Source organism: Leptonotus elevatus, chromosome 1 (assembly GCF_054856555.1).
Source record: "Leptonotus elevatus isolate MCC_2025b chromosome 1, RoL_Lele_1.0, whole genome shotgun sequence".
In the NCBI taxonomy this organism is placed as follows: domain Eukaryota; kingdom Metazoa; phylum Chordata; class Actinopteri; order Syngnathiformes; family Syngnathidae; genus Leptonotus; species Leptonotus elevatus.
In genome coordinates this window covers 23662340-23685184 of record NC_141239.1, presented here as the reverse complement: position 1 = coordinate 23685184, position 22845 = coordinate 23662340, and the positions used below count along the sequence as shown (strand labels likewise).

The 22845-nt window shown below is 38.0% G+C and overlaps 3 protein-coding genes across 6 annotated transcripts in view; 1 reads left to right on the top strand and 2 right to left on the bottom strand.

The window, feature by feature from the left end:
- Positions 1 to 1910: 1910 nt before the first annotated feature.
- Positions 1911 to 9833, bottom strand: LOC147181313 (transmembrane emp24 domain-containing protein 1-like). The gene is made up of 4 exons (XM_086081749.1): positions 9610 to 9833; positions 7169 to 7266; positions 2585 to 2768; positions 1911 to 2263 (listed from the first exon to the last, which is right to left on the bottom strand). The coding sequence occupies exons 1-4, from the start codon at positions 9781 to 9783 to the stop codon at positions 2060 to 2062; spliced, it is 660 nt and encodes a 219-aa protein (XP_085937875.1). The 5' UTR covers positions 9784 to 9833; the 3' UTR covers positions 1911 to 2059.
- A 1518-nt stretch (positions 9834 to 11351) lies between these two features.
- tnfsf14a (TNF superfamily member 14a) lies at positions 11352 to 17032 on the top strand. Of its 2 annotated transcripts, XM_086085930.1 has the most exons (6): positions 11352 to 11553; positions 12889 to 12922; positions 13242 to 13313; positions 13469 to 13537; positions 15387 to 15740; positions 16637 to 17030. In XM_086085930.1, the coding sequence occupies exons 1-6, from the start codon at positions 11359 to 11361 to the stop codon at positions 16639 to 16641; spliced, it is 729 nt and encodes a 242-aa protein (XP_085942056.1). In that variant the 5' UTR covers positions 11352 to 11358; the 3' UTR covers positions 16642 to 17030. The 2 variants fall into 2 exon arrangements, with proteins under 2 accessions (XP_085942056.1, XP_085942055.1); XM_086085929.1 differs by having other exon boundaries at positions 15387 to 17032.
- Positions 17033 to 20572: 3540 nt separating this feature from the next.
- dnm2a (dynamin 2a) overlaps positions 20573 to 22845 on the bottom strand; it is a 31759-nt gene continuing 29486 nt past the window's right edge. For all 3 annotated transcript variants that reach the window (XM_086085927.1, XM_086085926.1, XM_086085928.1), the window contains one exon: positions 20573 to 22736. In XM_086085927.1, the coding sequence (XP_085942053.1) occupies positions 22664 to 22736 (73 nt within the window). In that variant the 3' untranslated portion in view covers positions 20573 to 22663. The remainder of the gene's footprint in view (positions 22737 to 22845) is intronic.

Sequence of the window (22845 nt, the reverse complement as noted above, 5' to 3'; positions counted from 1 at the left end):
ACTTCGAGGGATTACAATTTCTACGATGAGAGAGAGTGCGGACAGAGAGAGAGGACAGAGTGAGGGAGAGCGCGTGCCCACACGCGGGCAGTTTAAAAAAGCTTCACGGACAGGAGGGGGAAATGGCGACCGGTATTTACTGGAACTTACTCGGAGCGAATGTTTGAGCTGAGAGTACAGCGGTATGCTACGCGCTGTAGCTTCTTGCTAGCTAGCCCACTAGCCTACAACCATAATGTGAGTTACACCTTCCAAACAAATCTTCCTCCCACCAATTCACTATTTAAACATCATGCACATTATATACACGGCTAAATTTGTTGTAGTTGCAGTTGATGTCACGCACCGTCATCCTCATTGGACGACTGACTATCTATCTATCTATCTAGCTGTCTCTCTGACTGTCTGTCTGTCTAAACTGTGAGGTGCGGTTGTGACAGTTCGAAAACAGCATATGGCCTTCAATCAATCAATCAATCAATTGCCGACATGCTTTTTAATTACACAAGGACTTTTTGCTATTTGTAGGCTGCCCGGGTCCCTATCACACGCAAATAGCAAGGGCACATTGTATAGAATATATATTGTGGTGATATTTATTTTTATTTTGTCTTCATGAGCATACTCTGTATTGGAGTAATCCAGTTACATTACTTTAATATTATGGTACTTGGTGTACGTTACTAACTACATTTTTCAGCAGGTAACTTGTAACTGTAACGGAATACATTTTAAAAGTAACCCTCCAAACCCTGCCCAAGAGTTTGTCAGGAGGACTCCAATTCTTTCCTTTTTTTGAGAGCGAGAGAGAGAGAGCTCAGTATTGTTCATTTGGTAATCTTACCGATTTGACATGTCATCATCATCGCGCTCTTTTTTTTGTTTTTTATGTGCGTGAGTATGTGCGTGTGTGTATATGTACGTGCGTGTGAGTGTGTGTTCATTAATTCACCTAAAACCTATTAAAAATCCCATACCGTTCACCTAAATCGAATACTTCAGAATCCCGCTAGAGTCGTGAAGTTGTCAGGAGACCCGAGGAAGGATCAAAGAAAAGAAAGGAAAGTGAAATCCAGCACCGACCAGACATTACCTACTACTCACCGGGTTACCAACCCCAGAAACATCTAAATTCCAACAAATTAGGGAGACCTCAAGAGACCAAAGGAAAGATTAAAGAAAGGAAGGAAGGATAGATGAAGCAGAGTGAGATCCACAGACATCAGCTTTTCTTATCACTTTTGCCTCAATCTGGAAGGTATTGTGCTTGTATTGCTCCAAAAACACTCAGTGACATCATGCTCTGGTAGTTCATTTCCATTGTAATTGTCCAGAAAAATGTTTGACAGTCAACTGAGGGGGGTGGGGCTTTCGCGAAAGGTCAATTAGCAATTATCTAGACCTACCATTCTATAAGACAATGTATGTTGATGTGATAGAACTTTTTTTTGCATATCATTGAAATATTTCTTTTTTTAATGAATGAATTATTTGTTTACTAGATGGCGCTAAATAATACACACTGTCTCATTGACTCATTAAATAACTTTAATATTTTATAATTTTGAGGGGTTTTTTCTGACGACATTTACTTCTCATGCAATTTTGTGTGTGTTTTTTCCCCATCTCATTATTACTACCGGTACTTAAATTCTTTTCTTACATTTTTTTCTTCAAAATGTTATTACTTTATTGTAGCAGAATGTTGTTTTCCCACCATATTGACTTTATATTATTATTATTTAATTATTATTTTATAGACTATAATTATTTAATAAATTTTAGTATTTTAATTACAACTTTAGTTTTTTTCTTCCAGACAATAATTCTCTTATAATTTGGATTCTTTCCTCATAATGATCTTATATAATGTGGACATAAAAATGTATTTCATCCAATAAAATGACAACTTATTTAATATGTATTTTTTATTATTTGTAACACAAAAAAATAGATTTGAGATACAAGCAATTCAGGGAACAAATTCACCTCATAGGTGAAGGTATGCATACAAGCTTTTGATTGGCCGGGCAGCGGCGGCCACATGGCTAAGGGCATTCTAGCTCTCAGGGAAGAGCGACTCTAGAATGCAAACCTGAGAGACGGCCACGGTCAGGACCAGCACCATGTTTAAGAACGACCAGAAGGTGACCCTCCACAGGTTATTGTCCTGCAGGTGCTGGTCCTTGGTGTCGAAGGTCCTCAGCATGAGCTGGATCACGCGGCCCCTCTGGATTTTCCGGTGCAACACGTCCAGGCGGGCCTGCGGGACGCCACCAAAACGAAAGATTCACTGAATGAGTGGTGTCAATTTTTTTAAATGCATTTATTAGGTAGTAGAATTGAATATAAAAATTCCAAGACATTTGCATCAGAGGCACATCCATAGCACAGCCCCACCAATTTGAACTTTCTCTTCCTGTAACAACTTTAAATAATGTGGACAAAAATACAAAATGTCAAGCAATAATAATAATATGAAATCTTGTTTTTTTTCCCGTGGTTATATTATTTTTCCAATTTTTGCAGGCTGGGTCCTTTATATGCTTTGTTATAAACTATACGATTTTAACGTGTAACTAACCTTGAAGTCCTGCAGCTTGTACTCCACGGTGTCATTTCTGACCTCGTCAGCCACAAAGCCCTCGTCTTCAGCCGCGTTGTTGGGACTGCTGATGAGCAGCGTGAAGAACAACATCTTCTCTTTTATCTTACTGAAACTGTTGTCGAAGCACAGCTGGTAATCGCCTTGGTCGGTGGACTCCAGCCTGCAAAGTGTGAGAAATTGATCATATGCTCAGGTTATATACTAGGGGTATGCCAAAAATCGATTCTCATAAGAATTGCGATTCTCATTTAGCACGATTCGGAATCGATTTTAAATGTCCAAAAATCGATTTTATTGAAATTATTTTATACTGTCTTCCCTTTGTTTGTGTGTGCCTTTATTGGGAGCGCTGTTCATGTTGTACTCGATTTGGCCACTCAGGGGCAGTGTGGTTCCACGTGGTCTGATACACTGTTAAGTTGTAGCCACATTAGAGAGTAGAAGGAAAAAGTCACTATCAAGTTATTCCAATAAAAGTTTGTTTTTTTTGCATCGTGGAGTCATTCTTTTGAGAAATAAAAGTGCCGCGAGTAGAGCACTAATTAGCATTAGCGAGTCAGACTGGAGTAAATCATTACGATTCCTTGAACTATAAATTGAAGCAAAAATCATTGTCAATCAAATCATTTTGAATCAAAAATCATTCTTAAGCGAAAATCGATTCTGAATCGGAATCGAGTCGAATCGTGAGACATTCAAATATTCCCACCCCTATTATATACAGTAATTGTTCATGTTGATCATTTAGATCCTGAATGAACATGTGTCATCATATTACTGAATTGAACTAATAATGACCTTTTATCCTCTTAATGACCTGAGACAGAAGTTTAGACAGAAAAACATCAAGGTTGTGTTACAAAAAAAGTGCTTACTAGTACAAGATGCTGAAATGTGGAAAAACATTACCCGTTTAAATGAAAGTGATTCATAATAAATGAAAAACAAAAAAACTGACCTTCAAGTCCTTCCTGTTTTTTTGAGACATTCGCTAATCACATCGTGTGAGCGGTGTCTTTAGCCAGACAGAGAAGGAAGGGCTTATCACTATATAGCAGAGGTGGGACTAAGTCATTGTTTTGCAAGTCACAAGTAAGTATCAAGTCTTTGCCCTCAAGTCCCGAGTCAAGATTGACAAGTCCCGAGTTGATTCACAAGTCCTACACTTATGAGTTTCAAGTCATTTTAACAACATTGTAGATTGTATTATTTTGGGTGACCATCAAAGTAGAAGTCAGGGAGTGAACCCGGTGTGGATGCAGCATATATAAAACTCAACTGGCATTAAGATAATGGTGGTAGCAAATATGTAATTTCAATAAAAACGTCGATAATGCCAGCTGACACGTCAATGGGAAATCAAGCTGGCGTTCGTCGCCATGCACGAAGACTTCAAAGTAAAATCCCACCAAGGCTGTTGCATTGCTGTCAATGTGTTACACTATTTCTTCAGCTTTATTTTGAAGTTAGCCTTAGCGTCGGCAGCGTGTGTTTGCGGCTTCCCTGATATGTCTGATTGACGGTGCTGTGCCACCTTGCACATGTACACTACACACACGCGCACACATATTTTAATCTTTTTGTTTTGGTGGAAGAAGCATTTTCAAGTAAAAGGGCTAAAGTACATTTGAAGTCACAAGTCATTGTTGTCTAAAGTCGTCCAATTAATGACTCGAGTCTGACTATAGTGATTAATGTTTAGATCACACCTCATCAGTCTTGGCTTTAATTCTTATTCTTGAAGGTCTCTGTTTACATCTGTAATAAAAATTTATTGATTTTAGTGTTGCAACTTTGACACGTCTCCAACTGGAGCTCTTTCCAATGAACGAATTCGGCGGAGCAAGGGCACAGTTCCAACAAACGATACACACATATTATATTATACATATTCAATAGGAATTATTATCATTTTATTGACGTATGCCTCAGCCACATTAGTGCTATGTACAGTCACCTAACGTTGGGACTGTTGCTCCTTGAAATTTTACTGTGGCGGAGGGTGTGGAAATTATGTTAAAATATACGTGGGCTTTTCATAAAGTCTGCAAGTATAATTGTTGGGTCTTTCTTTTACGGCCACCAGATGGTGTAATTTGTATTACACTGGCTTTTTTTCTACAAGCATTTTACTCAAATGACTAAAAGAGCGTACAGTGTAAGGACACGATTTTGGAAAATGTGATTTTAAAAATGCTTTGAGAGACCTTAATCATAGGCTTGTATGTTTGTTTTACCTGGATTTAAAAGCATTTACACTTTATTTGTATGTTTTGAATCTTTATTCATTCATTTCACTGGGTTACAAAAACAAAACATTTTTGTAAGTTTTTATGTTTTTTTCAATTGAATTAGGAGCATTTTACACTGCTGAATCCCAAAATGACTGTTTTTTTATGCTAATTTGATTTTGTAAGACCCGATCTTTTGACTAAATTGCTGACATTTTTATTAGATTTTCATTCATGTTTCTCATCCAAAAAATGTTTGAGTAGAAAAAATAATCTAACAGAATGTATTAAATGTTTCAAACGTCATTTTCTGTCAATTGGATATGCATTGAAAAAGAAAATATGCATTGAACATTACATCATTATTTTGCACAATTCAGGGCATGAACTTCCGTTTCTTTGAACCTCTCCAATGCTCAGCAGCAGGGATGTCTCTTTTCAGTCAAACAATAATTAGCCATCATAACTGCATGATACCTGGTCTCCATCTCTTTTATGCCCCGATGAAATCGCTCCCCTTGCTCATCACTTCCCAGGAAAGCGATCCGTAATGCATTTTGATGCTCATGTTGCATCCTGAAAGCAGTCGGCATATTGGTGACAAGTTCTGCATATTTCCTGGCCTTGTTGCCGTCCATGCCTCCAGTTCCACTTCGCTCTTTTGAGTTTTCACATTCAGGATCTCTGATGAGTTGACAGATTTGAGGACCATCAAATATGCTCTCTATCTATCTTGTCTCTTCCTACCAAAGGATTGTTGATGACAGGCCAGTCCTTCTTTGTCTAATGCTGAGCAGTGTCCCTATTATGTCAGGTTTATTTTTGCAAGATCTGGTTGAAATCTTCAGAATTTGTTTACTCTAAGAAATATATAAGAATTTTACATCATATGAGGTGAAAATACCGTACATGTGATCAAAAATGTCAACAAACAAAAATGTATGCTATGATTTGTGTATCATGCTTAGGTTCGTTGTTTTGGCTGTGTCCTGTCTTGCTCGTTAGGTTTTGTTTGCACCTGTGCTCGGCAACCTGTTCCCTTGTGTCATCCAATCGTCTCCCCCAGCCACTTGTGTCTTGTCCAGGTGTCTCTCGTTGTCTCGTCAGTTGGCTTGTATTTAGGCCGTTCGTCCACACGATGGCGCGGTTTCGGAGCTTGAAACCGATCACTTTTGAAACCGGGCTCCAGAGTGGAAAGATTTCAATACGCGCCCCGTATGCGTCCGTCTGGACAACATATGCAGGATACTCCTCCAGCGATGACGTCATGGTCGCAGCTTGATGACAACGCATTGTTGCAGATTAATGACGTATGCGCCAATTCTCGCAAACCATCAGTCTGTCAACAACAATGGCGGATAGCCGTGTCGTAGTCGTTTTGCGCAGCCTCCTTAGCGTGCTTATGCTTTTGCAGCAAAAATATCTTGCTTCTTTATTCCCACTTTCAAGAAGCGGTGTTGTACTTGAATCACCCGCTATTGACACTTCTCCTGTGTTTTGTTTTTCATGTTTTGATACATGCAAAGCCATGTTTGCTCTGTAGATTGCATTAAAGTAAAAAAAAAAAAAAGTTTTGTCTTCTTCGCTGATTCTTCTTCTATGCTTTCCGTTAACTCCGTGGCTGCGCTACAGCGCCACTCCAGGCTTGGCATATACATTACAGCCGTTAAACGTCTTCTTTTGGACAGACGCAAGTCTTGAAAGGCTTCTGTGTGTACGAGATTTGTTTGAGGAACGAAGCCGGCTTTGCTTCCGTCTGGACGGGGCATTAATTTCCTGGTTTGCGTTCAGTCTTTGATGGATCATTGTCGTTGTCACCCCTCTTGTGTTTTGTTGTTACTTTGATTTTTGGTCTTTTCAGAACTTTGTCGGTTGTGATTATTTAGAGTTTTGTCCAGTACCCCTGTTAGTGTTTCTGTTAAATAAATTGTGTTCAGTATTCCTTGCATCCCTGCCGTGGTTTTCCTGCCTCCCTGCATCCACGGCAACCATGACAATGTATCAGTTCAGAAAGTTGACCTGACTGAGCAAAACAATGTCATTTTTGGATTCAGCGCATCAAAATTTGTTGTTGACCAATGAGTATCTGATAATAAAGGATACCAGCAAATAAGGGGACTGTATGTACTATGCACAAGTACAGAGAGATAGAGAGACAAAAAAAACAAAAAAACTTTAAAGGTGATTTTAGGGGAGCATATTATTCACGGGACATGATCAACATTAACATTACATTAACTAATGATGATCACAATTTGATTTCCATGATTTGTTTCTTATGTGAGAAGAATCATTTTTTGTGTGTTTGAGGTGAGGGGTTGAAAATTACGTGTGGACGGCGCCACTTTTCCTGCGGTCCTCAAACTCTCGGCGGCCATTGGGTGAAATCATGGTGAAGCTCACATCCTGATTCGACTGGCCAATCACCTGAAACACACACGCAGTTATTTTCCTCAAACATATTATTTTCTGATATAATGTTGAATTTGGAGATGACAGTCCTGCTACCTTTGTGATGCTTAATTATGGTGGCTAATTATCAAGTGACCAAGTGTAGCACAACTCGTTTAACCGTCCTAAAGCATCACTGCCGAAGAGTATGACGTGGCTTGGCTCAGTTCCAAGCAGAACGCTTGTAAATCACCCAGCACCCACACTTGTCACTCTCAAACTCAGCGTGTCAAAATCATGTGGTAATTAAAAGTGACAGAATCTGACAAAAGCGCTGTCAACAGCCGCACCTTCCCGCGGTAACAATGCAACAATGCAACAAATAGAAAACGTTTCACAATTGTACGTCTCCATCCCTTCTTTTGTTATCTTAGCAAGAAGATATTAAATTCTTCAGTTGATTCTCAATGTTGTTCTTTATTTTGGGGTGTAATTCCACTTTGGCCACTAGGTTGCAGCACACTATTTTGTTTAAAACTATACACTTGAAAGAAGAATAAAAGTCAAGTCTTTCAAGTCCAGCCTAATTTTTGTAGAAGAGATTATCTAATGTCTCGATCCTCTGCCATCCTGCGTTTTACGCCTACAGAAAGCAATCTATAGGCTGCGGTGGAGGACGGTCTACTTTATTACATAATTGAGGCAAAATTATGTCAGTAGAACAGAACATTTTGACTTGGCAAGATTGCTAGGTTAGAAAACACACAGATGCCTTAAAACTAGCGTATTTATAATACCTACAACTATAGAATGATGGCACAACGTATTTTCTCACAACCAGTAGTAAATAAAAATCAATATCAATTGATACGTAATGATGTCCTATATTATTTTTATTATTATTATTTTTTATCAAAGACAAAAATGCTTGAAGAAATGCTCCAACAAACAAACTGGCTATAGGTGAAAGAAATATTTCTGTAAAGTTTACTCTGATTTGAAATATATTATCTTGGTTAGATTTTATTCTTTGCATTATGGTCACTTGAATATTTTAACAAGGCGTTTACTTGGCCCGAACTCAATCGAACCAACTCCATGATGTGTTTGCTGTGAAAGAACTCAAAGTCCCGAAAGTCAAGTACATTTGAGATGAACTAGAACGGAGCCACTGAGGAATCGAGTGGGCTAACTTCAATTTGGAAAGTACCGAAACTGGTCTGAATCCGATTTTGACAAACAGTATAAGAGAAATTGTTGCACTCAGCACTTATTTTTATCTTAGAAGCCAGAGCGTCTGCATGTCATCACAAGTGAATGTTATCTTTTGTGAAATACTGATAAATTTGATGTTTGGATGCAGGCCATTATTGCACTGAACCAAAGATCAGCAACCTCAAATACCCTGGAAAGCTTTTTAAGTGAAAAAGAAAACATTAGGAGCCACAAATATGTCTTTTTTTTAAATAATGTGTCCTTTTAATTTGTTTTAGTGTTAGTTTTAGCTTAGTTTAAAAAAAATTGTATTAGTTTTAATTTTCTTCTCTATATGGAGCATTTTGTCGATTGCAAGATAAAAAAAAAAGTCCCTATGTATTGTGTAATAATAAATATCAAGTAAACTGCAATTCCTAAATGACTTTCCTACTGCCGCATGGCCGTACAAGTAGCTAATAGTGAAATAAATACATAAAAAAAATAAAAATTTAAAAATAAGAGCAGATATGATGTTAATTTAAAAATATGAAAACCAAGGGCATTTTTGCTGTAAGTATAGTTAGTTTTAGTTTTCACTTTATTTGAAAATAAATTAATTTTTTTCCCCTATTTCATTAAAGGAAATGTTTTTTTCTATTTTAGCTTGCTACGTGGTTGGCCTTCGTTAACGATAATAATGTTGCTGCCGAGCATGCAGTCAGCTGTCGACTTGACGAAAAAGGACTATTTGACTTAGCAATGTGAAACATACTGTATATTTTCACAATAGGAGCCATTTATAATATTTATTTTACCTTGGTAATGTTATTTTTACTCCCGAACCTCAACATACAGCAACAGCACAAGAGGGCTGTAGATGTCACCTTCATTTTCACAAACTATTGCAGGCTGCCGTCTGTGTTGTTGGTAGCGTTAAAAATTCTGTTTGTGTTATGTTTAAACTTTTTGAAAAATGTCCTACTTTTAAGACTACTTCTTTCGGTTACTGTTTTTTGTTTGTTTTTATAGCAGTAATAAATGTTGATATGACACTGAAATCACAGTGGTTAAACACAAGCTATGAGCAAAGACCAACGCCACACTTTTCAGATTCCAAGTATTCTTTCACATACGGAGCTAAAACACACACACAGCTACAACAAGTGAGACAAAGTACTTTACTTGGTATTCAAACTCCAGCCTGCTGTCCTTGTCTAGGGTTTGGAAGAAGCACTCTTTGCTTCCGGCCGGTAACAAGAAGGTAAACTCCATGTCTTCACTGGCCGCTGACGACAAATCCGGGGCCACGTTCACGGCCACAAAGGCCACAAAAGCCAGCCAACACGTTCGCGCCATTGTCCAAATCGCAGTGAGCGCGGGGACGAGACGCTCCCGTCAAAACCTGCTCGGCCTGCCCAGCTCGAGTCATTCTTGTTCGTTTGCCTGCAGCTAATTGCCGAGCGAGCGTCTGCCATCCAGCAGCACCAGATTGTCTGGATGGTCGTGCTCGGCTAGTATTAGGGGGAAACTGGCAAGCTTGGAAACGTTCACCTGAATATTACGCTGTGACATCTCGCTAGATGTCACAATGTACTGCTAGGTAGGAAGGTGAAGGTAGGTATGGCGGATAGAAAAAGTCTACACACCCCTGTTTAAAAGCCAGATTTTTTTGGTGATATTAAAAAATTAGACGGTTTCAAAAACTTTTTCCACCTTTAATGTGATCCAAAATCTGTTAAAAAACAACAACAACATAATAATAAATAAATAAATCACTTGATATGAAAATGAACACTTTTCAAGCAAATGAGATGATTTAGTTGCACAAATCTGCACATCCTTGGGATGTGTCCATGTTCACGTTCAAACATATTTTAAATGGGAGTCATAGTCAGCGACCCCTGCCACCGTTTAAGTGCCTCTGATTAACTCATTCACTGCCATTGACAGCAATAGACGTCAAAAATTTATTTGAACAATTTCTATAACTTTTTTTTCCATTTTTGTTAACAAGAGTATGAAAGCCTGGAATTGTTTTGGGTACATTTAGAACAGATATAAAATATGTGATTAATTGTGAGTTAACTAGTGAAGTCATGCGATTAATTAAGATTAAAAAAATTAATCACCTGATGCCCCTAATTTTTTATAATCTTTTCTTTATTAAATTTTTTTAATAATTTTTTTTTTTAAGAAAAGTTGTTAAAAATTAGGGGCGTCAGGCGATTACAATTTTTAATCATAATTAATTGCATGACTGTACTAGTTAACTCACAATTAATCACAAATTTCATATCTGTTCTAATATAATAAAAAAAATCTAGGTATTCATACTCTTGTTAACAAAAGTCGAAAAAATGTTAACTTCTGATTAATTTCAGATGTTCTAGTAGGCTTTTTCTGACATTTTACACTGTTCATAATTCCCTCCACCTTGGCTAATGCCACAGCTGCAGCTGAACAACTCGTGTTAATTGGGACTCGGCACACACATGCCACCACTTAAAGTGCCTCTGATTAATCCCAAATAAAAGTTCAGATGTTCTAGTAAGCTTTTCCTGACATTTTGAATTGTTCCTAATCCCTCCACCTTGTCTGAGGCCCCAGTTCCAGCTGAAGAACTGTTTGAATGGACACAATTTTAAAAGATGAAATGTATTGCATTAAAAAGTTAAATTCAACTGAACTGTACGTAACACACGTATGGTACTGGCTGAAAATTCCACTGTATGCCACTGTAGCATTATGTTTGAACATTCAGTTGAGTAATTCTTTGCGGCTATCAAGTCAGAGCCCTGCACGTAATGTACTGCCGCCACAACTTTTGTTGCTGGAACAACCACAAAGAAGCCCACCCTTTTACTCATTTTCTCACCTCTCAACCACCCCAACTGACTTTTATGCTCATAAGAGTTTTGCTCCTGTACAGATATGAGGCAGCAACCATTCGTGTGCACGGTGGACAGACACGCCGCCGCCCCGCCGCTTCCCCCCCGAGCGGGCCGGGACCGGCAGTGCGGCGGGCTTGCTCAGACGCTTCTCTTTGTGTTGGTGAGCGTGGCTCTGATGGGGCTCGTCCTACAGGCGCTGCTCATCTTCTACCTGCATAAGAATCAGTCCGTACAGGTAAGGACCATCGGTTTCCCTGCGCACAAGTCATCAATGGGTTGGTCCGCAGATGAATTCGATTTTATTAAAAATACAAAATAAAAATTTGCTATTAAATTAATGTCATTTTAAAACTATTTTTCATTACACATTCCGCGGATGAATTCGATTTTACTACCCAAAAATATTCTTCTATTTCTTAAAACTAAAGGAATGATCTATTTGCTATTTAGTTTACTATATATATTTCATTACACATGATTTGTATAGGCCTATATGTTTGTATATAGATCATATATGTTTGCGTTACCATTTATTTACCGTTAAATAAATATATTAAAAATTAATTCATCATTAAATGTCATTTGCTTTTTTAACCAATTATTTACTTTTTAACTAATTATTCACCATTACATATTTTTTATTAGATTTTTTTTATTAACATCAAAAGTATATTATTCCTTTTTACAATATATTTAAAATGAAATGTATTTTTATTCTGTTACCCTTTTTAATTTAAAAACTTTTTAAACCATTAAATGTATTTTTCCATTTTCTTTACAAATTCACCATTAACCATTTTATTAATGCATTTTATTTCTTAAACAAAAACTGCCATTAAACACACACACACATATAACATTTTTTAAATTCAGTATTAAATAAATTAATGAAATTATTAAACATTAAAATGATTTCATTTATTTTTTATTATTATTAATCATTATGTATTTGTATCTATTTTATCTTAACTATTCATCTAACCAATTATTTACATTTTACTTAATAAAAACAAAACGTATTCACCATTAAATGTAACAACATTTATTCTTAATATTCTGTTTACATTTAGTGACCATGAAATGTTTTTATTTATTATTTACGTTCTCTTTTTTCCCCTCCAAATTATTGACATTCAAATGTATTTAAATGATTTACAAATTCCCTCAAATCGTCATCATTACATTGATCACAGCAATATACTAGTGTAAAGTCATGTATCTTTCAGAAATCACATGGCGTGCGGCAGCCATTTTGTTACTACATGGGATTCCAAATTCTTCAGAGGTCACAAAGGTTCAGTTGGGATTGATGTTATTGTCACTCGGTGTCATAATACTTTCATAGTGTATGAAGAGCAAAATGAGTGAGCATTTCCTGTCGGGGGTGTTGAGGTTGCTTGTCGAGGGCAAAAAACAAAACTGTACGCGGGGGGACTGTGGCGAAAGGAAGTCGTCGAGTTCCTGTTTCCGGACGGCCTATCGTCTTCTCACACAAGCATCGCTCAAGTATGACTAAAATGCGAGTTTCATCTCATCTAAATGTGTTTGACATGTTGACTTTGTATCGCAGAATCCATCAACATTGTTCTCCAGGTTGACTGCAGGTATGACGCAACACCTTTAAATTCAATGACAAAAAAAGTGCTCATGGTATACATTCATCATGATGATTTTGAATGAATATGATTAGATAATTAAGAAAACTGCCACTGACAGTTATTAGAAGGTGTGCCCACTTATTTAACAACATTTTTATTATTATTAATAGAGTCACTCAATGTCACATTAGGCGGATCTTTCTCTCCGCCTAAAGATTTACCTTGGTCTTATTTTCATATCACAAATAGCTAGTAGTCAGACAGAGGTGTGTAGACTTATTATATCTGGAAATGATGTCAACCTTTTTCCTCCTCCAACCAATAGAAAAAAGTGCATCTCCTCCTCATCCTTCCACTCCTCACAACCCTCTTTCCAAACCACACACGCGGCCAATGGGTGAGTCTGACAAGTGCTACTACATCAAAAGAAAGTGTTTTTTTTATTTTTTTTTATTATATCACACACACCTGCCGTTCAAACGGGGGGTGGGTGTATAGACTTTTTCTATCCACTGTAAATAACTTTTTTTTTTCTTCCTCACCCGCTAACAGAAAAGAATGCACCTCCTCACAATTGCACGTCTCATACCCCTCTTTCCAAACCAGTCGCACGCCTGACGGGTGAGTCTGACTATTTTTTATTTCAACGAATGCAAGCAAGCATGAGGTTGCAATAAAAGCAAAAACTGCAGACTGTGACTAACTCGACTGAAATATTAAATGCACACAAGATGGATCCTACAAAAGAACCGGGTTGAAATGTTGGTTGAAAAAGAAAACAACGCCTCATTTGATGCACTCGGAGATTAAATCATTTATTTTCATTACTATCTTGGAATTTTTGAAACATAATGCATTTTTTATTAATTAACTAAAAGTGCAATTTTCCGTGACATATGTTTTGTTGACCCCAACCTATCTTATGTTTAAAGAAAATTATGATGCATTTGTTACTTAATTAATTTCATTAATTGATTTTTACTACTTTAATTGTAATTTAAATACATTTATTTATTTATTATTTTATTATGGTTATCCCACCATATATTACGGAAGTGTACTGCTGCCACACCAAGAAAAAGAAAAAAACAAGAGCCATATCACGTTTTAACATGATCATTTCACGTTTTAACATAATAAATATTATGTTAAAACAGGAAACTTAAATGATCATGTAAAATTATCATTGATGCAAATACCGAAAGGCTTTAATTTGTCGTAGGAGTCGACATGCCACATAAAATAAGGCCCAGGGTTAACACGTCGGATCAGGCGATTTCTCCGCCTTTGCTCAACACCACGGGGGGGTCTAAAAACTTCAACTCACGATGAGCCGTCCGTGCTCCTCCGGCTGATCCAGGATAAATGACGCCACCTCCAGCGGGTTCCGACTGATTCTTCCTCCTGTACAGTCCCATGCACTTTAAATTGCGTCTGAGAGTACGCATCGCATACTTATTACAATGCCATCAACTGTGCTTAGCAATTGTAAAATCTCGCCATGCCTTAAACCAAGCATGAAATAGAACTTAATCAAATCGTTTAAATGAACGGCGTTCTTCTGCTTCTACGGCTTCAAAGCGATTTTTCATGTTTTTACGTGATAAGTTTCACGTTTTTACATCATTTTGTCATGTTTGGGTTCTGTTTTTCCTTGTGTGTCTCCTTTGGTCTTGTTAAGTGTAATCCTGCCCTTCCTCGTGTCAACCAATCAGTGCCCTCGGCCACTTGTGTCTTGCCCCAGGTGTGTCTTGTTGTGTCATTAGCATGTGTGTGTGTATTTAGTCTGCTGTCTCCCCTCTGTCTGTGTCGGTTCATTGTCGTTTTCCTCCCGTCATGTGGCCAGTGTTTTGCCTTGTTGTCCTCCCTACGTTTTGTTTTACTGCCATTTGGAGTTTGCGTTTGTTTTGAATAATTAAATTCCTTTTTTTTTGTCCATCACCACTGCTTTCTTGCCCTGCTTCCCTGCGTTTGGGTCCTCCACCAGACTTTACCCCTTGACAAATGTTCACGTTTTTACATGGTAAGTTTCAGGTTTTTACATAAGTTTCATGTTTTAACATAATTATCATGTTAAAACATGACAATTATCATGTAAAAACGTGGGCCAAAAACACGCATGAACTTCGGTAAATTGAAATTGCCGGCCACTCCTGTAGTGTGACTGAGAAAATCCACAACCTGTCTGGTGGGTTACAGCAATGTAAACAAATATCAAGTTTGGTCCGAAAAAGTTTGTGATGTTGGGCTGTGAAAAAAGTTCCTGGTTAGAGAACAGGACATTGAATCATTGAATGTTTGGACATTTGCATTTAAGACGGTCCAGAACAGAAATTTCATTTAAAATATCCAGAAACTTTCTTCTTCTGTAAAAACAAAACAAAAAAGTGTGTAAAGATTTGTGGGTCAGTGTTAATGTTCAAAGAAAAGTCATACATAGAGTATTGATGGTTGTGTTGACTGTCCGCAGGTGTCAAAGCGATCAGCAAAAGCGTATTAGGCTGGAGCCTTAAATTTGAACCCTTCCTCCGTGGCATAGACTACGAGGTCGGAAATCTGCTGATCCGCCAGGAAGGCTTCTACTTCGTCTACTCCAAATTGTCCTTTCACAACGCCGGTGTCTTCCACCACATGGTCATGAGGCGCACTCCCAGGCACACCAGCGCCATCATCCTCCTGCGCGCCAGAAAATATTCCTCCGCAGCAGACAATCACAACACTTTCCTGGGCGGGGTCTTTCACCTGCACAAAGGCGACGCTCTGTTCGTCAAAGTCAGCGACACCGCCAAAATCGTGCAAGTCTTCGCTGACGAGAACGTCTTCGGTGCGTTTATGATATAAGTGGCGGCGTGTTTTGCTTATTTTAGACGCTGTCATTCAAATTTTTGGCACCTTTTCGCCTCATTGTGCATGTCTAATATACAAATACTGCTTTGGTGACATCTTGTGGCGTCTAATTGCAATGTACGCATGAACATATGGCATGACAGATGCAACATTTTGTGACTATTTTACAAGCATTGATAAATGCTTATATGCATGTACAAATTAAATGTGTAATGTTATAATAGAAGCAATTAGTTTGCCAATCAGGTGCCATTGTCTATTAACAAGGCACATTTGTAATACAACTAATCCTACTTTACAAAATCTTATAAAGAAAACAACCATTCTTTCTGTACTTTTTATTTTATTTTAATCTCCCCAGCACTCTATGCACAGTGGATATAAAAAGTCTACACCCCCCTGTTTAAATGCCGGGTTTTTGTGTCGTACAAAAAAAAAAATGAGAACAATATTGCAAAACTTTTTCACCATATTGACTTATAACCCGCACAACTCAATAAAAATAAACTGAAATAATGTGATTGCACAAGTGTACACACCCTGTTGTAACTGTGATAAGGCTATGTTCAGAACTAACCAGTCATGTTCAAACTCATGCTAAATGTGAGTCACTATTTCAAGTTGCTCAAAATAACCCCAAGTAGGTTCAGGTGTTCTAGTAGGCTTTTTGTGATATTTTAGAGGAAGGACAAGCTATGTTTCACAGCTTCAGAAGAATCTCATTGATGCATGAAAAAAGTTTGGAAATTCTTTAGCAGTCTCATATTTGTCATCCCAAAAACCTGCAATTTGAACAGGGAGGGGTGCGCAGACCTTTTGCTTCATGTAGGCATTCATATCACGTTCTGTCAAATGCATGTGTTTTATTGGCAGCGTAAGAACAGCAATTGGTTTTGGAGCGTGCTTCCTCTTCCTTTCATTTTGGGCCAAGGTCAGCCAAGGTCACCACAGATTCCGTCGTGGAGCGGGACGCCTGTTTCGACAACAATCAGCCACCATTAATCTCTGCACACACACTGGCATTGACCTTTACCTCATCGTCAAGATGGATTCCTTCTCCAAATGAGCACAATATCATTACAGCTGCACAATCTAATAACGTTCAAGAAGAGTTATACCAAAAACAAAACAAAACATCTTTCAATAAAGCACTGGCATGCAGGAAAATAAAGTACTAATGTCTGTCATTTGTGGGGAATGTGACCAATAAAATCATATTCAAGTATGAACATTTTGGAAATGTATATTTTGAAATTTGGACAATAAAAATGTATGCAGTGCCCTCCATAATTATTGTCACCCCTGGAGTACATGTGGTCTTGTTGGCTACAAAGTATTAATTTTCTGATAATTGATCATGAATATTACATTTGTAGAATATGAATTAAGCAGAACAATACACCCATTTTTGCCACATGCTGTCAACTGAAAACGATATCACAGGTGTTGATTAGATTGTGCAGGTGTGCCTAATGTTGTGACCAGTGAGTAACAAACTAACGAGGAGTAGATTGTATAGTAGCATGAGCCTAACAGCATCATTGCCCATGTCATTTTTAACTGACTATCGCAAAATAATGCGTTTGCTTACAATTGTGACTTTCCTTGGCAAAGGTTGAGTGGAGGCAAATGTTTGAATTTGTTGTGTTCCGATTAAAATGACGGAGGCAACTCTGCTATTAGGCTAACAGATGAAAGATGAGGAAAGGAAGAGGACACACCAAAAGCACCAGAAAGGATCCCGACCTTTATTGTACACAACCTTATTTATTGACAGGCACTTAACGACAAAAAACAACACCATCTTGTTTTGATTGTACAATAATGTACGGGCACAACTCGGTGGGGATTCCTAACTTTTGACACTTAAGTTAGTTGTCATCGCTCACTTCCTTGTCTTCAACCAATCACATAGCCAGTAAGACATGCAGCGGCTGAAATTGCCTTCACGTGCAATGGGAAAGATGGACGTTACCACTCGGAAACTCCTAATTACGACCGAGTTCTGTTCATGTGATTTAGTTGTTTTCGCAAAATTGTGCATGCTACGTAATTGTGTAGATTCTAAAACAACCTGCTGTGATAGCGGACTTTAACGCCTTGACAAGTGTTAATATTTATTTCCATTCACAAATCCTTTGGCGCTGGCCGCCATGTTGAAACATGAATAGTTCTCTCAACTCGGGTATCAAAATAAATTCCCAGTTGTCCAGTAGAAAATACAACATGAGGGGGGCGTTCACGTGCAATTTTCTACTCGACGTATGGTATTTACTAAAATTTCAATACCACACGAGGGCAGCAAGTATTGAACACGTCATCATTTTTTTCACTAAATGTATTTCCAAAGGTGCTTTTGACGTGATTTTTTTTTTTTTTTTTAACCAGATTTTGGGAACAGCTCGGGTAATCTTTGCATGCAAAGAAAGCAGAAGAAATAGGATTAGAAAATAAGTTATGTGTAATAATGTAAAATGAAACGGGGGGGGGGGGGGAGTATTAAACACGCCAATTACTACTTATTTAATACTTTGTACAAAAGCCTTTGTTTGCAATGACAGCTTCAAGAAGCCTCCTATATGGTGTGATTTTGGCCCATTCCTCCAAACAAGCAGTCTTCAAATCTCGTAGATTCCGTGGGCTTTTTTTTGTGGATGTGGAGTTTCAGCTCTTTCCATAGATTTTCAATTGAGTTCAAGTCAGGTGATTGGCTGGGTCTTTCTAGCAGTTTTATTTATTTTTCGAGAGTTTCCCGGCAGTATGTTTTGAATCATTATCCTGCTGATATGTCCACCCTTGTTTCATTTTTATCAATTTCATATATGACAGCAGATTTTTTTGTCAAGAATCTCTTGGTACATTTTCCATTCATCCTTGCAGTGCAGTGCCATTTCTCCTCCAAACGTGCTGTGCATTATAGCATCCAAACAGTTAAATTTTGCATTCATCAGACCAGACGATATTCTCCCAGTATTTAACTGGCTTGTCCAAATGTTGTTCAGCAAACTTTAAACAAGCTTTGTAATACTTTTTTTCCCTTCAACAATGGGGTCTTGCGTACAGACCATGCTCAAATACACACAAATAATTTTTTGATCTTATTAGTTCTGCTTTCTTTGCATGCATGGATGAATTTGGTGTTCCCAACATCTGGTGACGATTTTATATCAATAGCACCTTTACTCGTAAAAATGGCAACATGTTCAATACTTATTTCATCCGCTGTAAGGTCAGCTAAGTATGATTCTTAGCATTCAAATATTCATTGAGCTGCAAAGAAATTGAGATAACCTGATTCTCCAAGTGAGGCACCAGTATGTGGGCTCCCTCTAGGGGTGTGCGACGGAATTACTGCCTATGTACAGTTCAGCTGTACAGTATCTAACTTTTTACTACATTTGTATTTAATTCTGATTGATTTTAAATTCCATAGTGTCAACAAATCTCAAAAAAGTTAGGACAAGGCCATTTTCACCACTGTGCATCCCCTGTTCTTCAGTCTGCAAACGTCTGGGGAGACGAGTTTCTCAAGTTTACAAATAGGAATGCTGTCCCATTCTTGTCTCGTGAACTGTTCCAACTGTCTTGGGCTTTCTTTGTTGCACCTTCCCCTTTATGATGCGCCAAATGTGCTCTCGAAGTGAAAGAAGTGGACTGCAGGCTGGCCATTTCAATACCCGGATCCTTTTCCTACGCATCCATGACGCTGCATGTGGTCTGGCATTATCATGTTGAGAAATGCAAGATCTTCTCTGAAAGTGATGATGCCTGGATGGGAGCATATGTTGTTCTCCAATCTCAATATATCTTTCTGCATTGACGAACCCTATACCATCACAGATGCAGGCTTATAAACGGAGTGCTGATAACAACTTGGCTTGTGCTTTTGCAATTGGTAAACACCTTTCTGATATTTCTCCACTATCTTTCTGCGCAACATTGGAGGAATTGCTGATTCTCTACCCATCTTGGCTTCTGAGAGACACTGCCACTCCGAGAAGCTCTTTTTGTACTCCAATCAAGTTGCCAATGGACCTCATTAGTGCTAACTTGTCTTCCAGCTATTTTTTTTTAATAAGTGCAATTGATTTTTCCAGCCTCTTATGTCCCAACTTTTTTGAAATTTGTTGGCACCATGAATTTTACAATCAACATATTTTTCCCTTAAAATGATCCATTTTCTGTTTAAACTTTTGACCTGTCATCTATGTTCTATTCTGAACAAAATATTGAAATTTGGCACTTTTCACATAATTGCCTTCAGTTTTTATTCACAATTTGTATGGTATCCCAACTTTTTGGGAATTGGGTTTGTAGTTATCCGATTTAAGTCTCTGATATTTTTTTCGTTTCATCAACTTCATTCCTGTAAAACGTCCAACTTTACTCTAAGATCATTTTGTTTTTTTCCACTCCAAATATTAGAACTATATATAATTTCAAGTATTTCTCATAAAATGTTACTCTTCCAAGACGGTCTTTGTCTTGTTAATAACTTTAAGATGAAAACATTTAGGCTTACTACGCTACTGTGTTTTACTGTTGGTCATGACGGTGGTACTTGCAAAGCCAAATATATTTTTTTAGGTAGTACTTGGTGTAAAAAAGAAGACAACGTTTTGGAACGGATTGGTGAAAAGCAAAATTCAAGCCAATTCATTTTTAAAGTCCTCTTTTATTTGTTGTAGCAGTCCATTTTTTCCCTAAGCTGCATATAAAAACAACATATATAATTGCTTAGCATATCAATATCATTAAACTGAATAATTGACTTTAACATGTTAGATTAATTCAAGGTGGAGAATGACAAAGCGACCCACATGTCCCTTTTTATTTTCTGTGTGCAGACCTTGTACGAAATGTAATTAGACGACATCACTCAAGGGCAGGCCAATAATTGTAATGAAAATTTGTTCCGCGGACAAGATATGCCTTCAAAACAGCAAAATGACCACCGCCATTGAAAAGAAGAAGCCCCGCAATCCCCCTCTCGCCTTCTCGTTCAATAAAGCAGGGCTTCCAAAACGCTTCCGTTTTTGCGGCGGGCCGATTGTCAAAGGTAAACATGACATTTAATTGGTCTGCAGTCAGCCGTTCTGTGTTCTTTATTAGTCGTTTATGTACAGTACATGCTAATACACAATGGGAGGACTCAACAGGTTTGGGAAACCCTGAATTTTTAAAGCAAGCAAACCAAAGCAACAACCGAACAGGTTATAAATAAAAGTTAGTCACATGGCACACAAGGCGGCCGTTAATGCTTCCCACTCTCCCATTAGAAATCTAAAGTGTGTCGACACAGTGAGATGTACAAGTGCTACCTCCCCACTCGGGCTATTTACAAGAGTCTTAATGCATAGAGGTGAATATAAAGTCAAAAAGCACGATGGATTCCGGGGAGAAAGTGCACACGGCCACTGAGGGGCCTTTACGGGCTACGGAAGCTACATTTAGCCGTTGTTTTACTCATGAAAAGGACAGACATGCTCATTTCCAATTAAAGTGAATGAGATGAGGTTTTGGCTATATTCTACAAGTGTGTGTTGTAGAATATGAATATGTTATTACCCTTTAACAACCAATAGAAAAGGTTTGCATTTCATATTTGTATAGGGCAAAAGCCAGTTTTTAAAATATAAGACTATCAAATGGTTGAGATGTCACTTTTGGGGACGCTCAATTGAGTATAGTGGTGCCTTGGGATACAAGTTTCATTTGTTCAGTGATCACGCTCATGTTTCAAATAGTCCTCCATTGAAACCAATGGATGAATTAACCCTGTCCAGCTTCCCCTAAACAAAACATTATGTTTTTTTTCTTAAATAAGGATGATAGCACTCTATAATATTTTAATTTAAAAAAAAATACAATATAGTAACATTTCAATTCAACAGTTTGTCATGATTCATTTATTGCAACTCCTGGTGTGCGCAACTTGGCCCACTGGGTACCAATACATCATTAAGATTAATTTAACAAGACATACAAAGAAGACTTTCACAACTTCTGTGACTCGGTATGCTGCAGTTATAAGTCACTTTTTGCATAGAATAAAGAATATATATCATATTGTCTGTCTACATGTGTTGATGCCGTTTGTGTACAAATATCCTTTGCTTAACAGATGACTTACACCATTATAGTTATACTATTTGTTAGCCTGGCGTTTTGCATTGTTACACGTGATTCTATTTGAATGTCTTTCAACTTTTTTCATATTGTAGGTTGACCCAAACATTTATCTTTAACCCACACAATTTCCCCTTCAAATGTTTTTATTTGATCAAAAATCAAATTTTATATATTGGGGGGGGGGGGGGGGTTATATTAACAGCATATAATTCTTGTTTGACACAGACTTTGACAGCAAACTTCAAGTGGGGGTGTCATTAAACAGGTTGATGTCTATGTTTTGAACAATCGATGATCCGTTTGAGAAGTGAGTTGAGTAGCTCTGGTATCTCAAATTTCTGCTTGCAAGTCCCCCCGAAAAAACTAAACAGCCTCGCGACTGCAAAGTCAGGCCACTTGTATCTCAAGGCACCAAACGATGGCAGGCAATATGAAATATTATGGAGGTGAGTTCCTACTTTTGCCCCCTCATGTGTGTCACCTTTATTTGAGTTCATCAATAACAAGTAGTGTTTTGAATGTGAAATCACTCATTTAACAAGACGGCCTATTAAACTGTTCATTCGTTTACTTAATGCTCTCTGCTGATTGGTCGAGCAAGTAGTTAAAGGGACAAACGAGCAACTGCGAGGATGTGACTACATCATAAAAGTGAGCTTTTCAGTTTGTTCACTGAAAATGCATCCTACACACATCACCACCTCCTCGCCTCCATCACACACATACACACAGAGAGATGAGAACTAAGGTGGGTTCGGTTCACGGGGTCTAGTCTAGCAGGGAGGGCTCGGCAGGGCGGATAATGGTGGGCCGGTGAGTGGGAGCACCAGGGGGTCTTCGGCTGCAGTGTGGAGAGAAGATGGAGAACACGCAGTGAAACCAAAACATCCCGACAGAGACAGAAGAAAGAGAGAAAGAGTTGAAGGTGAGGCGTGACATGTTACGGGTGT

Excerpts from the sequence above, each read along its gene's own strand:
- tnfsf14a (XM_086085929.1), top strand. The coding sequence starts at position 11,359 with ATGAGGCAGCAACCATTCGTGTGCACGGTGGACAGACACGCCGCCGCC. Across the intron at positions 12,923-13,241 it reads GTTCTCCAGGTTGACTGCAG|AAAAAAGTGCATCTCCTCCT; the intron begins GTATGACGCAAC and ends TCCAACCAATAG. Across the intron at positions 13,538-15,386 it reads ACCAGTCGCACGCCTGACGG|GTGTCAAAGCGATCAGCAAA; the intron begins GTGAGTCTGACT and ends GACTGTCCGCAG.
- LOC147181313 (XM_086081749.1), bottom strand. The coding sequence starts at position 9,783 with ATGGCGCGAACGTGTTGGCTGGCTTTTGTGGCCTTTGTGGCCGTGAAC. Across the intron at positions 7,267-9,609 it reads GGCTGGAGTTTGAATACCAA|GTGATTGGCCAGTCGAATCA; the intron begins GTAAAGTACTTT and ends TGTGTGTTTCAG. Across the intron at positions 2,769-7,168 it reads AAAAGTGGCGCCGTCCACAC|GCTGGAGTCCACCGACCAAG; the intron begins GTAATTTTCAAC and ends CACACTTTGCAG.